The sequence below is a fragment of the Balaenoptera ricei genome, chromosome 2 (assembly GCF_028023285.1).
Source record: "Balaenoptera ricei isolate mBalRic1 chromosome 2, mBalRic1.hap2, whole genome shotgun sequence".
Taxonomy (NCBI): Eukaryota; Metazoa; Chordata; class Mammalia; order Artiodactyla; family Balaenopteridae; genus Balaenoptera; species Balaenoptera ricei.
Window position 1 is genome coordinate 115,093,965 of NC_082640.1, and position 19,768 is coordinate 115,113,732.

Here is a 19,768-nt window from a genome sequence, read left to right on the forward strand (position 1 = left end):
TTATTGCCTTCCTGTCACTCAAGTCTTGCAGTTGAAGTGTTTATGCTGAATGTGCTCTCACAGTTAGAAAATACTGAAGACATTCTTCCCCTTTCATAGGTAGGACCCACTGAATGGTAAATGGGACCTATAGTACCATCACCTTTGGATGTTATACTCATAAGAAGCTAGAACAAAAACCAAATCAAACCAACCAATCCAAAGCTAAGCCAGGGTTATCTTCCATGTTCATTTACCTGACAATGAGAGGAGGCTACAGATGGTCAGTGTGATGTGTAAAGATAAGCCAAAGCTTGTAGGCAAGCTACAGGGTGTGACAAGGGATCCTTGTTAGATCAGTCACTCCCATTACTGAGAAAACCATCAGACTGGTCAGACAGGAGGCTAAATTTTTTAAGTGGCAGCTGCTTCTAGTTCTTGAGACCCTAGAACTTCTTACTCTTTCTCCATACACGAGAGCCTTTGGTCTGTTGGTGTCCCCAAGAGTCAATGGCAGGCTCCTTTCACTGCTCTTGCAGGAAACTAACTCCTCAAAACCAAGCCAAAGACATTCAGACTCAAGACTGAGCTTTCTTCCCTGTGCAAAAGTAACCAGGAATCTCATGTTTGGTAACAAAAGAGCTTTAGTGGAATTGCTATACTTATTAATACTTTAATTTGCATTTCACAGCATTTTTCTGTGTAGAAGAGCCACAATAAGACATGAATACTCTCAGTTCTTCTAATAGTCCTTCTTTAGCAGTCTGTCTCATATTTTTATCTGTTTGTATCTTTGAACGGCTAACCTAACATTATGCCTGGGAGATTTCCATCTCAATGTATCTTAAAGTCCTAATAATTGGCCATCATAAAGTTTATTTATCTACATAACAATAAACATATTATGTTTTCCATATTGGTTATGGCAGCTAGAAACTGGGATGCCCATGAAGGTTGCCAGATAAAATATAGGACACTCGATAAAATTTGAACTTTAGACAAACAATGGATAATTTTTTAGTTGTCTCAAATATTGCATGGAATATACTTACACAAAAAAATTATCCATTGTTATCTAAAATTCAAATTTAACTGTGCATCCTCTACTTTTGCTTCCTAAATTTGACAATCCTAATGCTCTTGCTTCTTGCAGGACACCTAATAAACCCAACCCTGGGTAGGCATATTGCAAGTGGAAGGGTGAAAAATGTTTGGTCTTATAAATCTGAAGTCTCAGCATTCAGATTTATATCAATGTCCAAATTTCAAATAACTACTTATGATAAATTTAGAGGCTTAGTCTTATTTTGATGATCAGATACAAGGCTGAAATTTTTAAAAGCCTAGGATATAATGTGAGAAAAAAAGGCCATTTCATTTACTCCTTCACTAAAGGTTTTAGAAATCTCACATTCCTGGGTAGTTTCTCAGGTACTATGCACAAGTTCCCTACCTCTGTTCCAGGGAAGGAATAGGACTATGGCCTTCAACCCGGAAGATGATCTGTTCTGCTGTCCAAAAGGTGTGTGCTCTGAGTGGGTTCCCCCAGAAGTGGGAATGAATTTGACAGATCACTAAATGACCATTTTTAGAACCAGTTACTGTTCTTGTGAATTTACAGCTTCTCTTCACTAAAATTCCAAGTAATTTTAGTTCTTGATGCTTCTATGTTACAGCAGAGCAACAACTTTTAAATGCCAGTCAATGATGGAGTTTTTATTGGTCTATATGAACTAAGATAAGGACCAGATGTAGTAAGTTTTTCATAAAGGTAAATGTTTCCAATTTAAGGACTAGCCCTGATGTCCTTTGTATCTTTTAGTATGAAAGTAAACTTTCTTTTGTGAAACTGGTGATGCTGGATATGAAGATTTCTTTTTAACATCTTACATAGAAAACTGGTTGGCAAACTTGTCTCCCAAATTCTTTTAAAAATTGTATTTGTCTCTAAATCTAGAAGTATGGGAATCATGCAGCATGCCTTTTATGTCTGTTTTGGAAATACCACTTCCTGTCTAACAATATTAAACAATTTTACCTCTGATCCATGTGTCTCCTTTTGGGGCTGTGTAAAGAGAACTGGACTCAAAGAAATATTCTAGGTTGAAGACACGTTGGTGGAAAAAGAACATTTCTATTCTCTTATAAAGTTCAGAAAACATGTTTTAGGTTTTTTCTTTCCTACAAGAAGATCTGAATTATGTGCCCTGATCTCTGGCACAGTGTCACTCAATACATTTTGAACACTGTTGTTTTGGTAAAGCCAGCAGTAACATATGCATTCTATAAATGTCAAACATAAAATGCGACACATTCAGCATTCTATAAACCAGGCAAACAACTCGGCATTCCAGACGTCTGAAATGTCTATAATATAGCTCAGCTCCTTCCCACTTGGAACAATGAAATTACTAATTTTTTTTTTTTGCAATTCTAATGGCCAACGTGGATTAGGAAAGTTTAAGAATATTTTCTTACTTCTTTCATAAGAAAGGGCTTTCGATAAATATCCTAGAAGAAATCATGTAATATTATGAATAGGCATATAATAATTTTTTAATAGGATATTCAGACATGTACTGGCACTTTGCAAAAATCCCATCTGATTGAGTATTTTAAAATTCATTTTAATCCCCACACCATTCCTTGAAGGTATACGTTGCTATACATGATACAGAGAGGCTGAGTGTAAGTTAAGCAGCTTAGAGAAGGTTACAGAGCTAATGAGTGATGCCATCAGAAACAGGGGTAAGTGATTCTAGTCTGTGCTCTTTTCACTTTATCAAGTTGTGCAATTATGTGTTCTGGTTGATTCTGAAAGTAGAAATGGCTCTTGTCTACTGCAGATTGTTTAACCATGGGGAAGACAAAATATGTTCATTATCCTTGTCAGGCCAATAAATGATACCTCAGAAGTCCCCTTTATGTAGCTTTGGTTTGGTTCAAGATTTTGGTGGAGAGATATGATTCACAAAGCATTTAATGCACAAAGTCACTCTGGCTCAAGATGACTAACCATAACCCACCAGCTGTTTCACAGCATGCATTTCTGTGTGGCTTACAGCCAATGAGCAATGAAAAAGAGAAAATCACATCTGTGACCCAATTTTTCTTTAGTTACTAGTCATTTATATCATGCATAGAACTGGATGGGACCTAAGGAACTAGTCCTTGGTTACTCCAATTTTCTTACTGAAAATAAAAGCATCTGCTTTTAATTCACCTTTTGGGAATAAGATGAAGTATTGAATAGAACGACTATCAGAAAATATGAGAAAGCACACAAAATGCCCAACATAACGATTGGTAATGTCATCCTAAATTTTAAACATACATACATAAAAGATTCAGATCAAGAAACACCTCATAGCTTCTGCTAGAATGTCTTGCTCCTAAGAGCGCTCAGCCAATGTCAGATGGTTGTTAGTACTTTGTGTAGCACAGTATATATCAAACTTGTGTTTGACGTAGTAGTTACACTGGTGGGATTCCAATAACCAAAGCAAAAAAATCCCCCAAACTGGGCTTTTCCAATTGTATAGTTTAAATATTTGTACCATTATTTTTATTGATGCATAATTTTTGGTTTCTATTCTTAATTTCTTACTGTCTCCAAGAAGTTTCTATAAAGCAAGTCTTAAATAAAATATCATGCTGTCTAGGAAAGGATGGTATGGGCTGCTATGAAGAGGACGGAGTGATGGGAGAGTGGTGGGTAAGTCTGCATGTGTATACAATTAATATCATTAACAGACATCTAGAGAGAACTTTCAAACAGAATTTTTAATTTGAGCCTCATAAATATCTTGTTCAATTGGAGTTATCTCCTCTTCTGCTTGACTGAATCAATACAAGGAAAAGAAGACCTGTGCTTATTGAGGCAACTTGGAAGTCCTGGTCCCCACTGAATGGATGGGGAAAGTGAGAGGCCTTGACCCAGGTACTAGCTCCAGCCCTTATTTAGCTGTGGGACCTCAGGCAAGTTCTCAGAAACCACTTTCCTTGTTTGTATTCATGGTACGGGATAACTGAAGTTTGCTACTTTGTTATTTCCTCAAGGGTAACAAAAACTCACTGGAGGAACTATGACATAGATTCCTCTAGATCTAAAGAACTATGAGAAACACTTCCTGACCCTCTCATAACAGTGCATCAGCTAAGCAGCCCGGCCTGCTCCCCATCTACATGTCATCAAGAAGCAACAATACGGTGGTTTTAATACGATTTAACTTGGTATGTGAATTATAATCACCAGCGTATGTCTGCACGCATCCCCGAGTATGCTGAAGTTTGAGGGGTAGGGGCAAAATTACACATGAATTTATTCTTGAGAAATAAGCAACTCTTTGTGATATGACTGTGGTCGGAGCACGTGTAAGAGAGTGAAGTTCACATCCCACAAAGCCATTATTCAATGACAGAAAACATTAAAACGCGAGGAAGAACTGTAAAAAAAATTATGGCAAATGTTATAGATTCTACTAGAGCAGTATATTAATACATTTGGATTGAAAACCATATTGATCACTTTTTTTTTTTTTTTTTTGTAAGAGCCCTGTTAGGCTGCATACATGTGCTCTTTGTGTCACCTATCTGTTACCTCACCTTACACATGCCCATGCCTGGGGCACTCACAAGGTGAAATATTCGCACACCTTGCCCAGGGATATGCCCCTGCATTGTTTGGGAGAAAAGTACAATACAAAGTCACAGTCTGAATCCTGAGATTCTGTACCACCCCAGGGGAATCCGAAGTAAAGCAATCTGGTTCTTCTTCAGCATACCAATCAGCAGGGGCAAATGAGGGCCAGCCTGCTATGAAGCAGACATCAGAGAGACATCTGTGTCCCTGTAATTCTAAAAGAGCTCAGAAGTCTGGGCTTTATATCATCATCTGAAGGTCTGCACATAGACAGACAATGCTTAAGAAATACCCTTTGATGATGATAAAAATACATGGCACTGCAAAATAGCCTGTTTTGTGGAAAAACAATCTGCCACGTTCCAAATTCTGAATATAGATAACGTTGAAATGAAACTGTCTAGATTAACTGTTGCAATAAGAGAGAACTCATTTCATCCTGCCCTTGTATGTCTGTCAACTGTTAACCATCCCTTAAAATGCAGCTCAGCCATCACCTTGGTGTATCATATTGTTTCATATCTGTTTACATCTGATGTCCCTCCAGGAACATAAGTAAAGTTGGCAAAGGTGCCTACTTGGTTGTTGGATGTTGGCAGGTATCTCAGTACCTGTCAGACAGATGGTGCTGAGTAAATGCTTATGGAACCAACTGGGTTCAAACAATCTAGGTGGGGCCCCCCCTAAAGGATGACCCACATAGAACAGATGAAAGAGTGAGAGGTAATTGAATGAGGTAGCCAAGGGTGTTTGGACTCAGAATTCAAGAAAAATGCTAGGACATGCTTCAGGTTAAACAGAACCTTGCCTTGAGGAATAAATTACTTTTTTTCCCTGCAAATAATTTACCGCACTTACTAAAAAAGAAAATAGGTTTCAAAGCATTTATTCTGTGGTTCTAACACAGAAGTTGCCAACACCATTAAAGATTTCCTTAGTTCACAGAATTAGGCATAAAAATAATAGGCCGACAGTAATCACTACAGAAGGTCAGTGTAAATAAAATAGCAATGGGGAACTATGAGGGATTTGCTCACATTTTGTTAAGAAGCATGAAGAAAGCAAAACAAAGTCCCCCTTGGGACCTTGACTTAATATGACAGGTCCATTATAAGTAAACTGATGCTACCACTTGGGGCAGACCATGTTTCTCTTGAAATAAATTAGTTGAAAGCAAGTCTCTCTTCTAGAGTCTGAAGTTCTACATGTGTGATTAACTCCTTCAAGGCATCTTTGTAGTACAAATGTGTTATCACACATATAACAGTATATCATTTATATCATCATCTCTGCTTACTATAGACAGAAAAAAACTACCATCTTAGAAAAAGTAAATATGACCTATATGAACCCAAGACTTCACCTTCAGGGCCCTGTCGCTCCTGATGCTCTGTGATATTCCAGCAGCCAGACTGCTCCACACCTCTGCCTTCCTTCTCTGCAGGTTACTTGGTAGCTTAGGGACCCAGCAACTGAATGAATGGCTTTCTATTTCTAAAGGTGACTGACCTCGAATGAACTACGAGAGAGGTAGGGTGGAGGTCAGGAATGACCGAGGCTTGAGGACAAAGTCCTCCAACAATCCAGAGAAGAGAAGATGGCTGAAGAGATGCTGACTAAGGCAGAAGAAACCAACGCTTTCAGCTTCACACCTGCTTAGAGCGTCCCGCTCTCTTTCAATTTATGGGGGTCTTCACAACTGTAGACTTTGGCCATGTCTCCTGGATCCTGTAACCAGCACCAGAAGATCAAAGCTCCCCAGTCTATCCTCTGGAGATAAGGAAATATCATGTTTGGAGGAGAGAATTTCAAGCAATCCGAAGAATTTATTTCTGTGTAACTGACTTTCCCCAAGAAGAAAAACCTGGCCATATGGAATAGGTGGGGCGCCACCTAGATGCTTAAATGATAATCCTATTTGAACTGGTATTAAAGAAACTGTGGTTCAGTGGGAATCAAGCAGATTTGTCCTTCAAAAGTCCTTCAAAATTACTGGGCTTCAGTTTTCCCAATGACGGGGGTTAGATCAGAAACAAAATATCTAAGAGGTCTGGTGAGTGGCCAGGGCTCCAGCATCTTCCCCATTGACTAAAATAGCCTCACTTTCATCTCTTTAATATATTGAAATTCTTATGAACAAAAACAAAGAAAAAACAAAAAGCAAAATGATTTTAAAGGTCCCGGATGATTTCATCATATTATCTTAATCATATACCTCAATAAAAGTAGGAAAAGAGTTAAAACTGCTCATAATCTCTGGCCCTCTCCTCTTAGCTCCCTTTTTTTTTTTTTTTTTTAAATTTACTTATTTATTTATTTATTTATTTATGGCTGTGTTGGGTCTTCGTTTCTGTGCGAGGGCTTTCTCTAGTTGTGGCAAGCGGGGGCCACTCTTCATCGCGGTGCGCGGGCCTCTCACTATTGCGGCCTCTCTTGTTGCGGAGCACAGGCTCCAGACACGCAGGCTCAGTACTTGTGGCTCATGGACCTAGCTGCTCTGCAGCATGTGGGATCTTCCCAGACCAGGGCTTGAACCCGTGTCCCCTGCATTAGCAGGCAGATTCTCAACCACTGCGCCACCAGGGAAGCCCCTCCCTTTTTTAATATCTAGGAATGTGCTGGCTAAAATATATCCCAAAATTCCTGCACAACTCCAGGGGGCACCATTCATACCAAAGACAGTATCAATGGTGTTCCCTGGAGTGTGCCACTCAGTGACCCCAAGGACTATGGTTTAGAGTGGTGAGGGCCTGTGTTTCAATCTCAGCCCTGCCACTTGAGGACAAAGGCTATACGATCCTTGGCAAGCTGTTTAATTACCTCTCTGATCCTATTTCCTTCTCAGTAAAATGGAGATGATAAATTGTATTTCCAAAGGCTGCTGTAAAAACTAAAGGAGATAACATATGTACAGAACCTGATGGAGGACAGCACACCAACCGCAGCATCAGTTCTCTAAAACTACAAAATCTATCACATTTCACAGCATGGAAAACAATTGTGTCTAGCACTTATGGCCCATACCGTAAGGACAAACCAAAAGATTTTGTGAAATTTGGAACAAATCTCATTTGCTGAAGATGGGGTAGGTACCCTAAAAGTTAAAGGGGTCAGAATGTAGTGACCCGAAAACTACGCAATTTTTTTAAGTCTCTGAATTGTGATAACTGGCAGAAAGGAAGACTAATCAGCATGCTAATTAATTAGGGTGTGTTGGTACAACTGTTATCAAGGATAGGCAACTGTTTAAATAAGACAGGCTGTACTCATTAAGGATGTATGTGGTGCCAACAAATTACAATGTGTCTAATTCAAACTTTTTTGCCTTCCCTGGGAATCTAGAACTGGGCGATATTTAACAGCACTAAATCTTTTATTTGATTCTTAAATTAAGAAGTGACTAACCTACACAATAAAGCTATAACTTATGAATTACAGATTCTCAAACGACAGACCTGACAGATTGTAGATATCATCTAGTCTAACCCCTATATGTTACACCAGGGAAAACTGAGGTTTAAGGAAGATGAGAGACACATCTAAGGTCACAGAAGGCAGAGCCAATTCTGGCACTTGGTCTCATTAATTTATTCTTTTTCTTACTACAGGAAATCAATCTTTAGTTTTACGCACTATACATACCAACAATTTAACAATGGATATATAGACTCTTGTCTCAACTCAGCATAATTTGGGGTTCATAGGGCAGTGGAAGACATCAAAAGACTGGGCCAATGACAGAAGCAGCTGGGTGGGAATGTGTGGAAAGGTCTGAGGATATTCGAGAGGGTAATGCATATGGAAAGGCTGTTAGGGACCTGCCAGTCTGGGGTTTGGGTAGTGGCAATTAGGGTCTATTAAGGGACCAAACATAGAATGATTCTCCACATCGAGGACGTAACAAAGTGACTAGCTCATGGTAGGTACTTAGTACTTACTTGTTGTGTGGTTGGATGATGAGCTAAGAGTGAATGAAGGAATGAAAGGGCCTGTTCTGAGAGAAGAAAGGAGAGCTTCAGAGACAACAGAGAAGAGGGCTACCTAGCGCCGTCCCTTAGGGGAGAGTTCCCAGAGCTCTCCCTAACCTTTGCAGGAAGGGGGCGGCTTGTTTCCCTCATGGGGACGGTGGAGTGAGTCTGTGCCCCCTTGCTTCCGCCTCATATTTCCACTCTGAGGAAGTGCAGTCGTCCCCATGGAACTGCCTCTGCTTCTGATGCCCTCTGCTCCCAGGATGGAAGCTGGAGGACTGGAGTGCTCTAGAGAAAGCCTGTCTCCAAGGGCAACAGAAATTTCAAATCCACACGTCACACTCTTTTTTAGAGGAGACTCTGCTTAGGGGCCAGCCAGGCAAGCTACTGACCGTACTGATACCGACGGGGAAAATGTTTCATAGCAGGAACTTAAGATCAAGAAGCAAATGTGATTCTAGGATACTAGAGAAGATCCTAAGGAAGAATGAGGGAAAGCTGGGGTTGCTTGGCCAATTTTCCATTCCCTGAAAACGTGACCATCTGTGGTCCTCAGCCTGGGTGCTTTAACCTTTGGCCAAGTCTGTTAAGGCTGGACTTTCAAAGCAGGATTCATCCGAACAACATTGGTGGCACAGATGTGATAGAGTCTCATTATGTTTTCCAAACAGTAAGAGGTTAGTGTTTGATATTTCCTTTCCTTTCAACGTCTATGTCTAATATTTTTTTCACTTTTGTACCATAGGATGTAGCCACTTTGAAGAAAATATGCACTCATCACCTCATATTTTTCTAGGACTAAACAGAGAAGTGGTAACACAAGAGTCTTTATCAGCGTCTAAGAGAGACCTTTCAAGGTTCATATGATGTGAGCAACTTCCTATTTAAGAGGCACACTAACACTTCAGTGGCAAATAATGAAGTAGTGACAGCGTTTTCTCCCACAATATCTACCAGACTAATGGCAAAATGAGAGTGTGCGTAGCAGCTGTTGGGACAGAACAATGGATTCTGCCTCATGTTCATATGATAGATACAGCCCAAGGGGAAGATGTCATGTCTCTATTGTGACCTTCACTTACATTTGGTTAAGACAAAGTTGGTACATTTTTAAAAAGATGCTTTCAAAACCAGGAGAACAGGTCAGTGAAAAGACCAATAATATACACACTCTTCCTCAACTCCCATAGTGACTGGCAAGGCTTTATATTTTTAGCACAGTTTCAAGTCTCTAAAAAGAAATGCCACCTAAAAGAAATGTGCTAAGCACCCTCTAAGTGTTTCTCATTAACTTGCCAGTGCTGGTACTCGTTCCTTAAGGCTGGCTTATAGCACTCATCCTACTTCAGCTCTGTCTGCCATTCAAGGAATAAATGTGAGACTAGGTGCTATTTGAAAGAAAAGGACTATATCTGTAGGAACGGTCATATCAATATTTGTAAAATATCTTGAGAAATACTAGGAAAAAACAACCCAGAAGAGTGTTCCGCGAAGAAACCAAACGGAAAGGTTTTTCTAATAAAGGGACAGGTTTGTTCTCATAGTACAAATAATCTTAGCTAAGGAGTTAATTCCTTTAAAAAGATCAGCTTTTGGATAAGAGTGAAAACATACCACTGTGTCTAGATTAGCATATAATGAACTCCCAGAAGGGTCCTCATGCGGTCCAGCTCTGAGCGTCTTGATTCTTTCTTTCTGGTCTTTAATTATGCTGCTGAACACCTAACTCTTAATGTAAAAGTGAGTCTAAGGAAACGGAACGAGGAAAGTCATACAAACGCCCACTCACCTCCCATGATTTTGGACTGGCAGTTAATAAACTCTGGCTTCCTGTCTGTGAGGTAGCGCTGGCAGGTGTGGTGGAGGATCTGGAAGAAGGTGCATTTTTCTGAGGCCGTGCTGGCTACCCACTGGTCAAAAGCATTTTCAAACAACAAATCAAATTCTGCAGAATCCTGGAAAAGACAGTGAAATAACAACTGATCTCAAGCTATAAAGACTGCTGCTTCCAGTTTACCACGTTAAGAGACTCATAAAGGCTAAAACACCTTTCAAAGACTTTTGTCCTAATCACAAGACTCATCTTTATTAGCACCTAGGTGCACAGAGAGTATACCTTTCTCTCTTTATCAGGCAGACCTCAAATCTCATGGTATTTTTAGATGTCCCCAGGAAGTAAGAGCACAGAAGTCTCTTTAGCTTAACTGCATATCAACTTGTGTCAGAATTCAGATTACACATTGCCTTCCCAATTACTCGAAAAAGGATTCCTTTAGGTTCTTGGCACTGAACAGTATTAATCTTGTCCCTAACCTTTGGTAGGAAAAGATTACCCCTTACTATTTTAGTATATAGTTACATTTTACATTTTCTTTTTCCTCATTATTGATGTATTTTATGGTGAGTGTGTGAGCAAAGGGAATTTACTTGGAATACATAACTCTACCATGAAATGTTTCTCTTATTAAATCCAATGGAATCCTAATACATCATTTTTAAGGTGCAGTTCATTTATTTGATTTTTGGTAAATAATCCTCATCACTGGTGGCATTAGGAGATAAATGGAGCTTCGATGAACATGGTTTTTCATATTGATAATCACAGATGTGATTATCTGAACTCTGCTCTTTGCACTTGGCTAATAAACATATTACTGGAGTAGCACTTCTTCAGTATTCATCCCCTTAGGTGCCTCCATCAAACATGATGAAAAGATTTATAATTTCCCATAAGAAGGGCACAGGAATCAAAAAGTCTTAGCCACATAACTGAAATAGAGAAATAGTTTTGTTAAAAATAACTCAGACAACCATCACCCTGCCAAGGTCAATGAGAGAGTCACTGTGTGAAAAGAACACCTTCGCTCAGCACTGGACAGTTCACTCACCCGATTAGGATCGATGCCATTAACCTGGCGAAGCTGCTCAAGCATCCACTGTGATCTCCGCACGAACGACGTGGAGCCTTCAAACTGTTTGACCTTCGTAATGGATGCCTGTGTGGGTTTCTTGTTTGTCACTGCCAAGAAAAGACCACTCAGGTTAGTGGGGGTGCAGGGTGGTTTAGGTCCTCATTCAGTGGTGTGCCTAATACCTACATACGTATGTGCAATAAGAGAGAGAGAAAAACTGATATATCTTTGTGTGTGTGTATATAGAGAGATAAATATACATATGTGTGCATATACATGTGTATGTGTATGAGTACAGAGGGGAGGAAGAGGGGGGAGGGAGGGAGGGAGGGAGGGAGAGGGAGAGATAAGTACAGAGAGAAAGAAAGAGAAGCAGAGAAAGAAAATGAAAATGAATGCATATGTGTGCCTTTAGTAAGAGGTGAACTCAAAAGAAATAGAAATTATAATGTGCACCCTCAAGCAGTTACAGTATAATTTTAATTGTAAGGGCAGCTTCATTTATGCCGTCATCCACTCACATTGAACACGACAGGAATAATTAACACCAAGCTCCTCTAATGGAGGCTACAAATGCACAATGATGTCTAGCAGGGAAAGCAGCATATGGGGCTGACAGGCATCAGGTAGGGGTAGTTGGGAAAGGCTGCATTTTAAAGGAAGTGCAGGTTACCGGTTCCCCTAGGGAGCTGCAATGTGTATTTCTAATGTTATAGTCCAGTGTAAATATTCCAGGCTTCAGTGAGAAGATAAGAAGTAATACTTCACTCAAAAAAAAAAAACAAAAAACAACTATTTGGCTTTAAAATATAGTCAGTTTGTATCTACTTTGCATCTGATTATAACCCCTGCCCCTCTCCACATATGAATTCCTGAGGTCACCACAACTGTAGGGCCAGGACAGTTCCTCCTCCTGGCCTTAGTCAGTTCTCCTTTCCATGCTGAGGATGGACATTGTCACCTCTCGGACACAGGTCAAGTACCAGCCACCAGGAGAGAGTCACTCTGAATATTTCTCTGTCTGCTTACTTCATGACTTAGAGCCTCAAAGGAGGGGAGGTAATTAAGTATTTTAAAAGGGTTTTCCTAAAAGCTCCTCCTGAGCTCTGGCTTTAAGAATTCTAAGTTTAAATAGAAACGATGCTCTTAAAGGAACCAGGAAAAGTGGAAAGCATTCCTTGTAATGAATGCAATCCTAGTAAGACTGTGCATCAGTGCTACATTCTTTCTTAGTTTCAAATAAGCCCACAGATCCCACACTTGCAAATAACCATGCAAATGCTCAGCAGATGGCAAAAAGAATCCTTGCGGGCTGAAGGACAGAAAACACCTATTCCAGTCATGATTGGTGGTAAGACGGCTCTCCTTCACACATACCAGAGTTTTATCACAGCTTCAGTGTCTGGGGTCGTGAAAGCAGTGACCAAGAAGGGAAAGAAATGTGGGCACCCTGCCTTTAGGGTTGGTAAGAACCCTATGGTACAGGACTGGGCTGTTTTTAGGATCTCAGTACAATCTTCTCCCTTTGTTCCTAACCAGAATTTAGCAAACATTTTTTAAAAGTTTCAAATAATGCTTAGGTTTACTGCCCATTATTCAGTTATATTTGGCTGGAAGCTTATGAACATTTCACACCAATTACATTTACTTTCATGGTTAAAAAGTCATCATCCCCTTAACACCCACGATCAAGGAAATGTTATAGTCTTCCATTCACAAATGGCCTGTCTAGCCTACAGCTCCATGTATAAGTCTGCTTAAGTCCCATTAGGAACAACCATTCCCTTCACTAAATTCACACAATATTACCAGTCTGCCCAGGGCTGTCTATCCACTTAATTTAATTCATTTATTTTATGTGTCTATATGACACAAAGGGAAGCTCTAATAGGTTTCTCTGATAGTCATGCCCTGCTCTGCTGTTTTAATGTCAAGAGAAACAACACACCTGGAATATATGTGGGTCCTAAAATGTGCTTAAAAGATTAAAGAATGCTTTTCAATAACAGGAAAACATGGGTTCCTGTATTAGACACACACCCCTAAACACACAAAGAGGATTTCCTCCTTTGTTTATGTAAATCACACGACATTTAGGCATCCTGGGAAACATGAAGGCTTTCCTTCTGACTTCAGTTAACTCATATTTTTATTTCTGGTCCATTTATTGCCAACTAGTTTATAGCATTATAAAAGTTCAAACATAATGCAAGATTGCTGTAATTATTGGCATGTTTGAGACTGACACTTTTAGGAAGGCAAGTTCCATTGGAAGTTTGTCACTGAAATGAGAAGGGCAGGAACTCCACCCACCCAACAAATGCCCCACGGAATTGTTCAACAGCAATCGCACTGCAGAGTGGTCATTTTTAACGGAGGCAGTTACAACTTCATCCATTCCTGACTTTTTTCCCTCTATTAAGTTATTCCTTGCCTAGTTCTTGGAATCTGATAGTTTTCCTGGGCACTGAGCCCGGTTTGGTTTTAATTTTTGTTTATTGTTATTATCTCCAACATCCCAGTTTCTATTTTGAAGCAGGTGCCTTAAAATGATATTATTATATACACACTACATAGAATTAAATAAAGACTTTCCCCTTCCAAGGTCAAAACACTTGCACAGTCACACTACTGCCAGACTTTGAGTTCTGTGCTAGAAGGAGCCATGTTTTAACCCCTTCCTCTTTTGGTGTTTTTAGGGTCCATAGCTGTTAAAAAGAAGTCAGTCAAATTCCAGATGTCCAGTGAAAAACAGCAATTTACCTTCTCCTTCCCAAGGAAAGCTAATTGATAGCACACTCTGGAAAATGCAACCAAATGATCTGAATCAGTAATATCATAGTGCTGTATGTCCAACTACCCCCATATGGTAGAGTCCATATTCATTATTTTGAATAACTTTAAAGGTGAGATAATCAGGGCATTTCTGTCATGCCTTGATCATTCATGAGGAAAAGGTAAATATATAGGCATTTAAAGGGGATATGATATTCCCAGGTAATACTGCAGACCACCCAGAATCAGCCCGATCCCCTGGTTTTCCACTCAGACCCACACATCGAAATCACCTGGGAGTTTTACAACAAAAACACCAAACACCGTCAATCAGAATCCCTGAGGGTGTGGCCCTGGCATCCATATTTTAAATCTCTCCAGTTGACTCTGAGGCACTTTGTTGAGAGCCACTGAATTATGTATTTAGTCATTTAACAAATATTTATGGCATATTTATTAGATGGAAGATATAGAAGGAAGTTTTGTGGCAATTCATATATTGAGTAAAAAGTGGTCCTGAATCAAGAACTTTGGTGGGGAGGAGATAAGAATGATGCAACAGAGTATTAAAGCATAACAGGATAAATGACCTAGGAGTCATCTGAGGTGTGTATGTGGGGGTGCTTTAAGGACCAAGGTAGAGTTGGGGAAAGTCAGGGAGGTTTCATGAAGCAGCCACATTCCAGGAATTATAACATTAGCCCTCACCTGGACGTCTGTGATTTTCCCCAAACTGGCTTTCTGACCAGCTTGGCTATTCAAACTGAAATACATAAGACTGAACCATCTTTTAAAAACTCCTTGCCAAAATAATCTTGAGAAAGAAGAGCAAAGCTGGAGGTAACATGCTTCCTGATTTCAAACTATACTACAAAGCTATAGTAATAAAAACTGTATGGTACTGGCACAAAAACAGACACAAAGATCAATGGAACAGAATAGAGAGCCCAGAAATAAACCCATGCATATATGGTCAATTAATTTCAACAGGGATCTAAAAATGTACAGTGGGGAAAAGACATTCTCTTCAATAAATGGTGATGGGAAAACTGGGCAGCCACATGCAAAAGAATAAAACTTACATCATTTACAAAAATAAACTCAAAATGAATTAAAGACGTAAATGTAAGACCTGAAACCATAAAACTCCTAGACGAAAACACAGGCAGTATACTCTCTGACACTGGTCTTAGCAATATTTTTTTGGATCTGTTTCCTCAGGCAAGGGCAACAGAAGCAAAAATAAACAAATGGGACTACATCAACAAAATGAAAAGGTAACCTACTGAATGGGAAAATATATTTGCAATGATATATCTGATAAGGGGTTACTATTCAAAATATATAAAGAATTCATACAACTCAGTATCAGAAAAAACAAACAATCCAATTAAAAAATGGGCAGAGGACCTGAATAGATATTTTCCCAAGGAAGACATACAGATGGCCAACAGACGCATGAAAAGATGTTCAACATCACTAATCATTAGAGAAATGCAAATCAAAACCACAAAGAGATATCACTTCACACTGTCAGAATGGCTATTATCAAAAAGACAACAAATAACAAATGTGGGCGAGGATATGCAGAAAAGGGAACTGTTGGTGGCACCAGTGTAAGATGGTGCCACCACTATGGAGAACAGGATGGAGGTTCCTCAAAAAATTAAAAATAGAACTACCATATGATCCAGCAATTCCACTTCTGGGTATTTATCCAAAGAAAACAAAAACACTAATTTGAGAAGATATATGCACCTCTATGTTCATTCCAATACTATTTACTATAGCCAAGATACTGAAGCAGCCTAAGTGTTCATCAATAGATGAATAAACAAATAAGATGTGGTATACATATACAGTGGAATATTACTCAGCCATAAAAACAATGAACTTTCGCCATTTGCGACGACATGGTTTCACCTAGAGGGTATTATGATAAGTCAAATAAGTAAGACAGAGAAAGACAAATATTGTGTGATTCATTTATATGTGGAATCTAAAAACAAAACAAATAAACAATCAAAACAGAAGAGAAACAGACTCTTGGATACAGAGAACAAACTTGTGGTTGCCAGAGGGGAGGCAAAGAGAGGGGTTGGGTGAAATAGGTGAAGGGGACTGAGAGGCAAAAAAGTCCAGTTATAAAATAAATAAGTCATGGGGATGTAATGCATAGCATAGGGAATAATATATTTGTATGGTGACACATGGTTATTAGACTTATGGTGGTGATCAATTTGTAATGTATATAAATGCTGAATTACTATACTGTACACCTGAAACTAATATAATATTGTATGTCAACTATACTTCAATAAAAATAAGAGAAAAAAAAAATCCTCAATGGCATCCCAAAGCATTTAGAATAAAAACCAAGTCCCTTACCATGACCCGCAAAGCCCTAGATGATCTGGCCCTTGAGTACCTCTTCATTCTCATCTCATTCCACTCTCCCTTTTGTCCACCAGGCTCCAGTCATCTTTTGCTCCTGGGAAACAGCAACCTCTTTGTACCCTTGGCAAATGCTATTGGCCTCATAGAAACGCCCTTATCGTGTGTGTGTGTGTGTGTGTGTTTTATTGCTGTCTCTTACTCACTATTCAGATTTCAGCTTACATGTCAACTCCATTGAAAAACCTTCTATGATTACTGTACCCAAGTAGGTTCCCCACCATGTTATTTCTCTCACTGAACTCTGTTCGTTTCATAACAGGTTCATTTCAAGCCTGGGTAAAATATTCAACGTTTGTTTCTCTGACATATTTGTGAAGAATGAAAACCAGATTGTTATCATGTCCATCTAGTTCTAAAACACGGAAGATGTGGAGAAATCCCCACAAAGATCTTCTAAGCTATCTCCTATCAGGTTGTGATGTAGAATCCTATAAATTGACATAAACATTTAACATTAAAAAAAATCTTTTAAATACATACAGCTTCTGGTTTTTTCTCTTGAACTTGACAACATCTCTGTTATAGAGGCAGGGTTATTGCTATTATCCCCTGTTATATTCATGGACAATGAAACTGGGGCACAGAAAGAGTTGACTTGCCAAAGCAATACTGTAAATGAATAAAAAAACTGTGACCTAAACAATGAACTTACAGTCTACTGCTCTTTCCACTACAGCTTTTTGCTGCAATGTCAAATGCCACATTTTATTGGGTGTTAAAGACTATCACAACATAGATGTTCTCCTTGATGTAATCAAAGGCTTAACTGGAAATGGCTTCTCTGAGACCACTGAGCCATGTGCATTGGAATTCGATAAGTCAAGTTTTGGGGTTATCCAAGCCTAATGCTTCTTTTCACTCACTCCTGGAACCCACTGCTTTCTATGGTGGCATCAGAGGAAGACAGAAGCATGGGGCAAACCGAATCCAGGTCCTCCTGCTACCAGTTCTGACAAAAAGAATGTGGTTTTCATGGCTGCATGCATTCTCTTCAGCGTTCATGTAGACTTATCTACATCTCAGCTATAGTTAAGAAGCAGTGTTAGGAACTCTTATGTCTAGAATATCATTACCATCATTACTCAAGTGGTGTAACATCTCTTTCTCATGAACTAATGGCATAAAGAGTTCTTTTAAAAAATGGTCCAGCCATGAAACATTGTACAGAAATAAGACACTTAGCCATAGTCAAAGAGTGGAGATCACCAGCCTTGCTTTTGCCCAGTGAGAAAATTCTATTTAATCAAAACCAGAGAAGCCAGCCAATAGCACAGTACCATCTAGTCGATCAAACCCGGTCTTGTATCAAGTTAGGAATTGGTGGAAGAGGGGACAAAGGCTGTTATCAGAAAGGAAAGACAGAAATGCAAGTTAGGGGCTTCTCTGGTGGCGCAGTGGTTGAGAGTCTGCCTGCCAATGCAGGGGACACGGGTTTGAGCCCTGGTCTGGGAGGATCCCACATGCCGCGGAGCAACTAGGCCCGTGAGCCACAACTACTGAGCCTGCGCGTCTGGAGCCTGTGCTCCGCAACAAGAGAGGCTGCGATAGTGAGAGGCCCGCGCACCGCGATGAAGAGTGGCCTCCGCTTGCCTCAACTAGAGAAAGCCCTCGCACAGAAACGAAGACACAACACAGCCAAAAATAAATAAATAAATAAATAAATAATTTAAAAAAAAAACTTAAAAAAAAGAAATGCAAGTTACTTGCACGTGATGCAAAATGGCAGAAAAACACATACTCTGCCAGGGATTAAGAGGCTGATCCTCCATTTCAAGGTCCAAAGGTTGTGAGACTGCTTTTTTTTTTTTTAAAAGTCACTCTTTCCCCTACAATCTCATTATTCACAGTATCATTTCTCAATAGTCCCAAACAGGAAAATCAATTTTGCTCAAATACAAAACATCTAGTCTCAGTCCTAAGACATTATTTTAAAGAAAACAAATAATCAGCATTTAAAGAAAATGATGACTCACAACCTCTACCATCTCATTTTTCATAGATATTATATTTTCACTAACACAAACATTTCTTTACACATTAAACTCAAATTGAATCATCTTATAACTTTATGTGGTCATTTCTTATAAACAAAAAAAAAAAGAAAGGTGAAGAACAAATTGTAATATCTACAATATAATTTGATGTCAAGGCTAGGCAGCTAAAACGTAGAATTTACCATACCTATGTACCTAAGATACCTAAAAATGTCTGTCATCATGCTTAGCCCTCTCCTGATCTCGTAGTTGAGTGAAAGTCAGCATTTGGTGGTGTAACTTAGCCCTCTGCTCTGTTGGAGTCTAACGGCCAGACGTTTTGCTTTCAATAAGACTGTTGATGAGAAATAAACAATTTGGAGCAAGGAAAAAAAGTGATGTCCACATAGAATCTCATCAGGGCTGCTCTCTGGCTGTGTCGGAGGTGATAGACATAAAGGAAAAAAAAAAGAAATCCTCTGAGATGTGATTCAGGAAGTAAAAGCAAGATTGAGCATGCCTTCTGGGTGCTGAGACAGGCTAAGAGGACAAGGTGAGAAATGATTACTTGGAACTGTTTTTCTTAATGCTCTTCCCAAACCCTAATGTATGATAATTCCAGGTGGATTTCACAGTATCTATGGAGAAATAAATTTCAGGTCTAAGGCTGCATCAGCAATTTTATTCAGTGAGATGGCTGAATGTTTACAAAGCTTAGAAGCAAAAATATCTAGACAGTTACCTGACATACTTTCAGAACAGGGACCCGTCATCACTGCTACGGTGAGTGGGGAACGGAGCCTGGCGCTCTCCCCACAGGGTTGATCATGTGCTTCTCACATGATTTCTCAAAGTGTGTCATAATTTAGGGACACAGTTGTTTAGATTCCACAGGCTCCCAAACTAGACCAATTCATGAAATGGCCAAGCTTGTCTTTGGGGCCCTATTCCTCTCCTTCCATCTTAGGTCCTGGGGGCTCTCTGGTCAGATTCCTCACAGGACCCAAATGGGTTTGAAAGGGTATTCTTGAATCTGCATGTTTTTAGGAAGAAAAATTTAAT

The 19,768-nt window shown here is 39.5% G+C and overlaps 1 protein-coding gene across 3 annotated transcripts in view; it reads right to left on the bottom strand.

Annotated features, from left to right (window-relative positions):
• STXBP6 (syntaxin binding protein 6) overlaps nt 1–19,768 on the bottom strand; it is a 270,691-nt gene that overhangs the window by 49,424 nt on the left and 201,499 nt on the right. For all 3 annotated transcript variants that reach the window (XM_059914019.1, XM_059914016.1, XM_059914018.1), the window contains 2 exons: nt 11,478–11,608; nt 10,379–10,544 (listed from right to left, as the gene is read on the bottom strand). In XM_059914019.1, coding sequence (XP_059770002.1) covers nt 10,379–10,544; nt 11,478–11,522 — 211 coding nt within the window. In that variant the 5' untranslated portion in view covers nt 11,523–11,608. The remainder of the gene's footprint in view (nt 1–10,378; nt 10,545–11,477; nt 11,609–19,768) is intronic.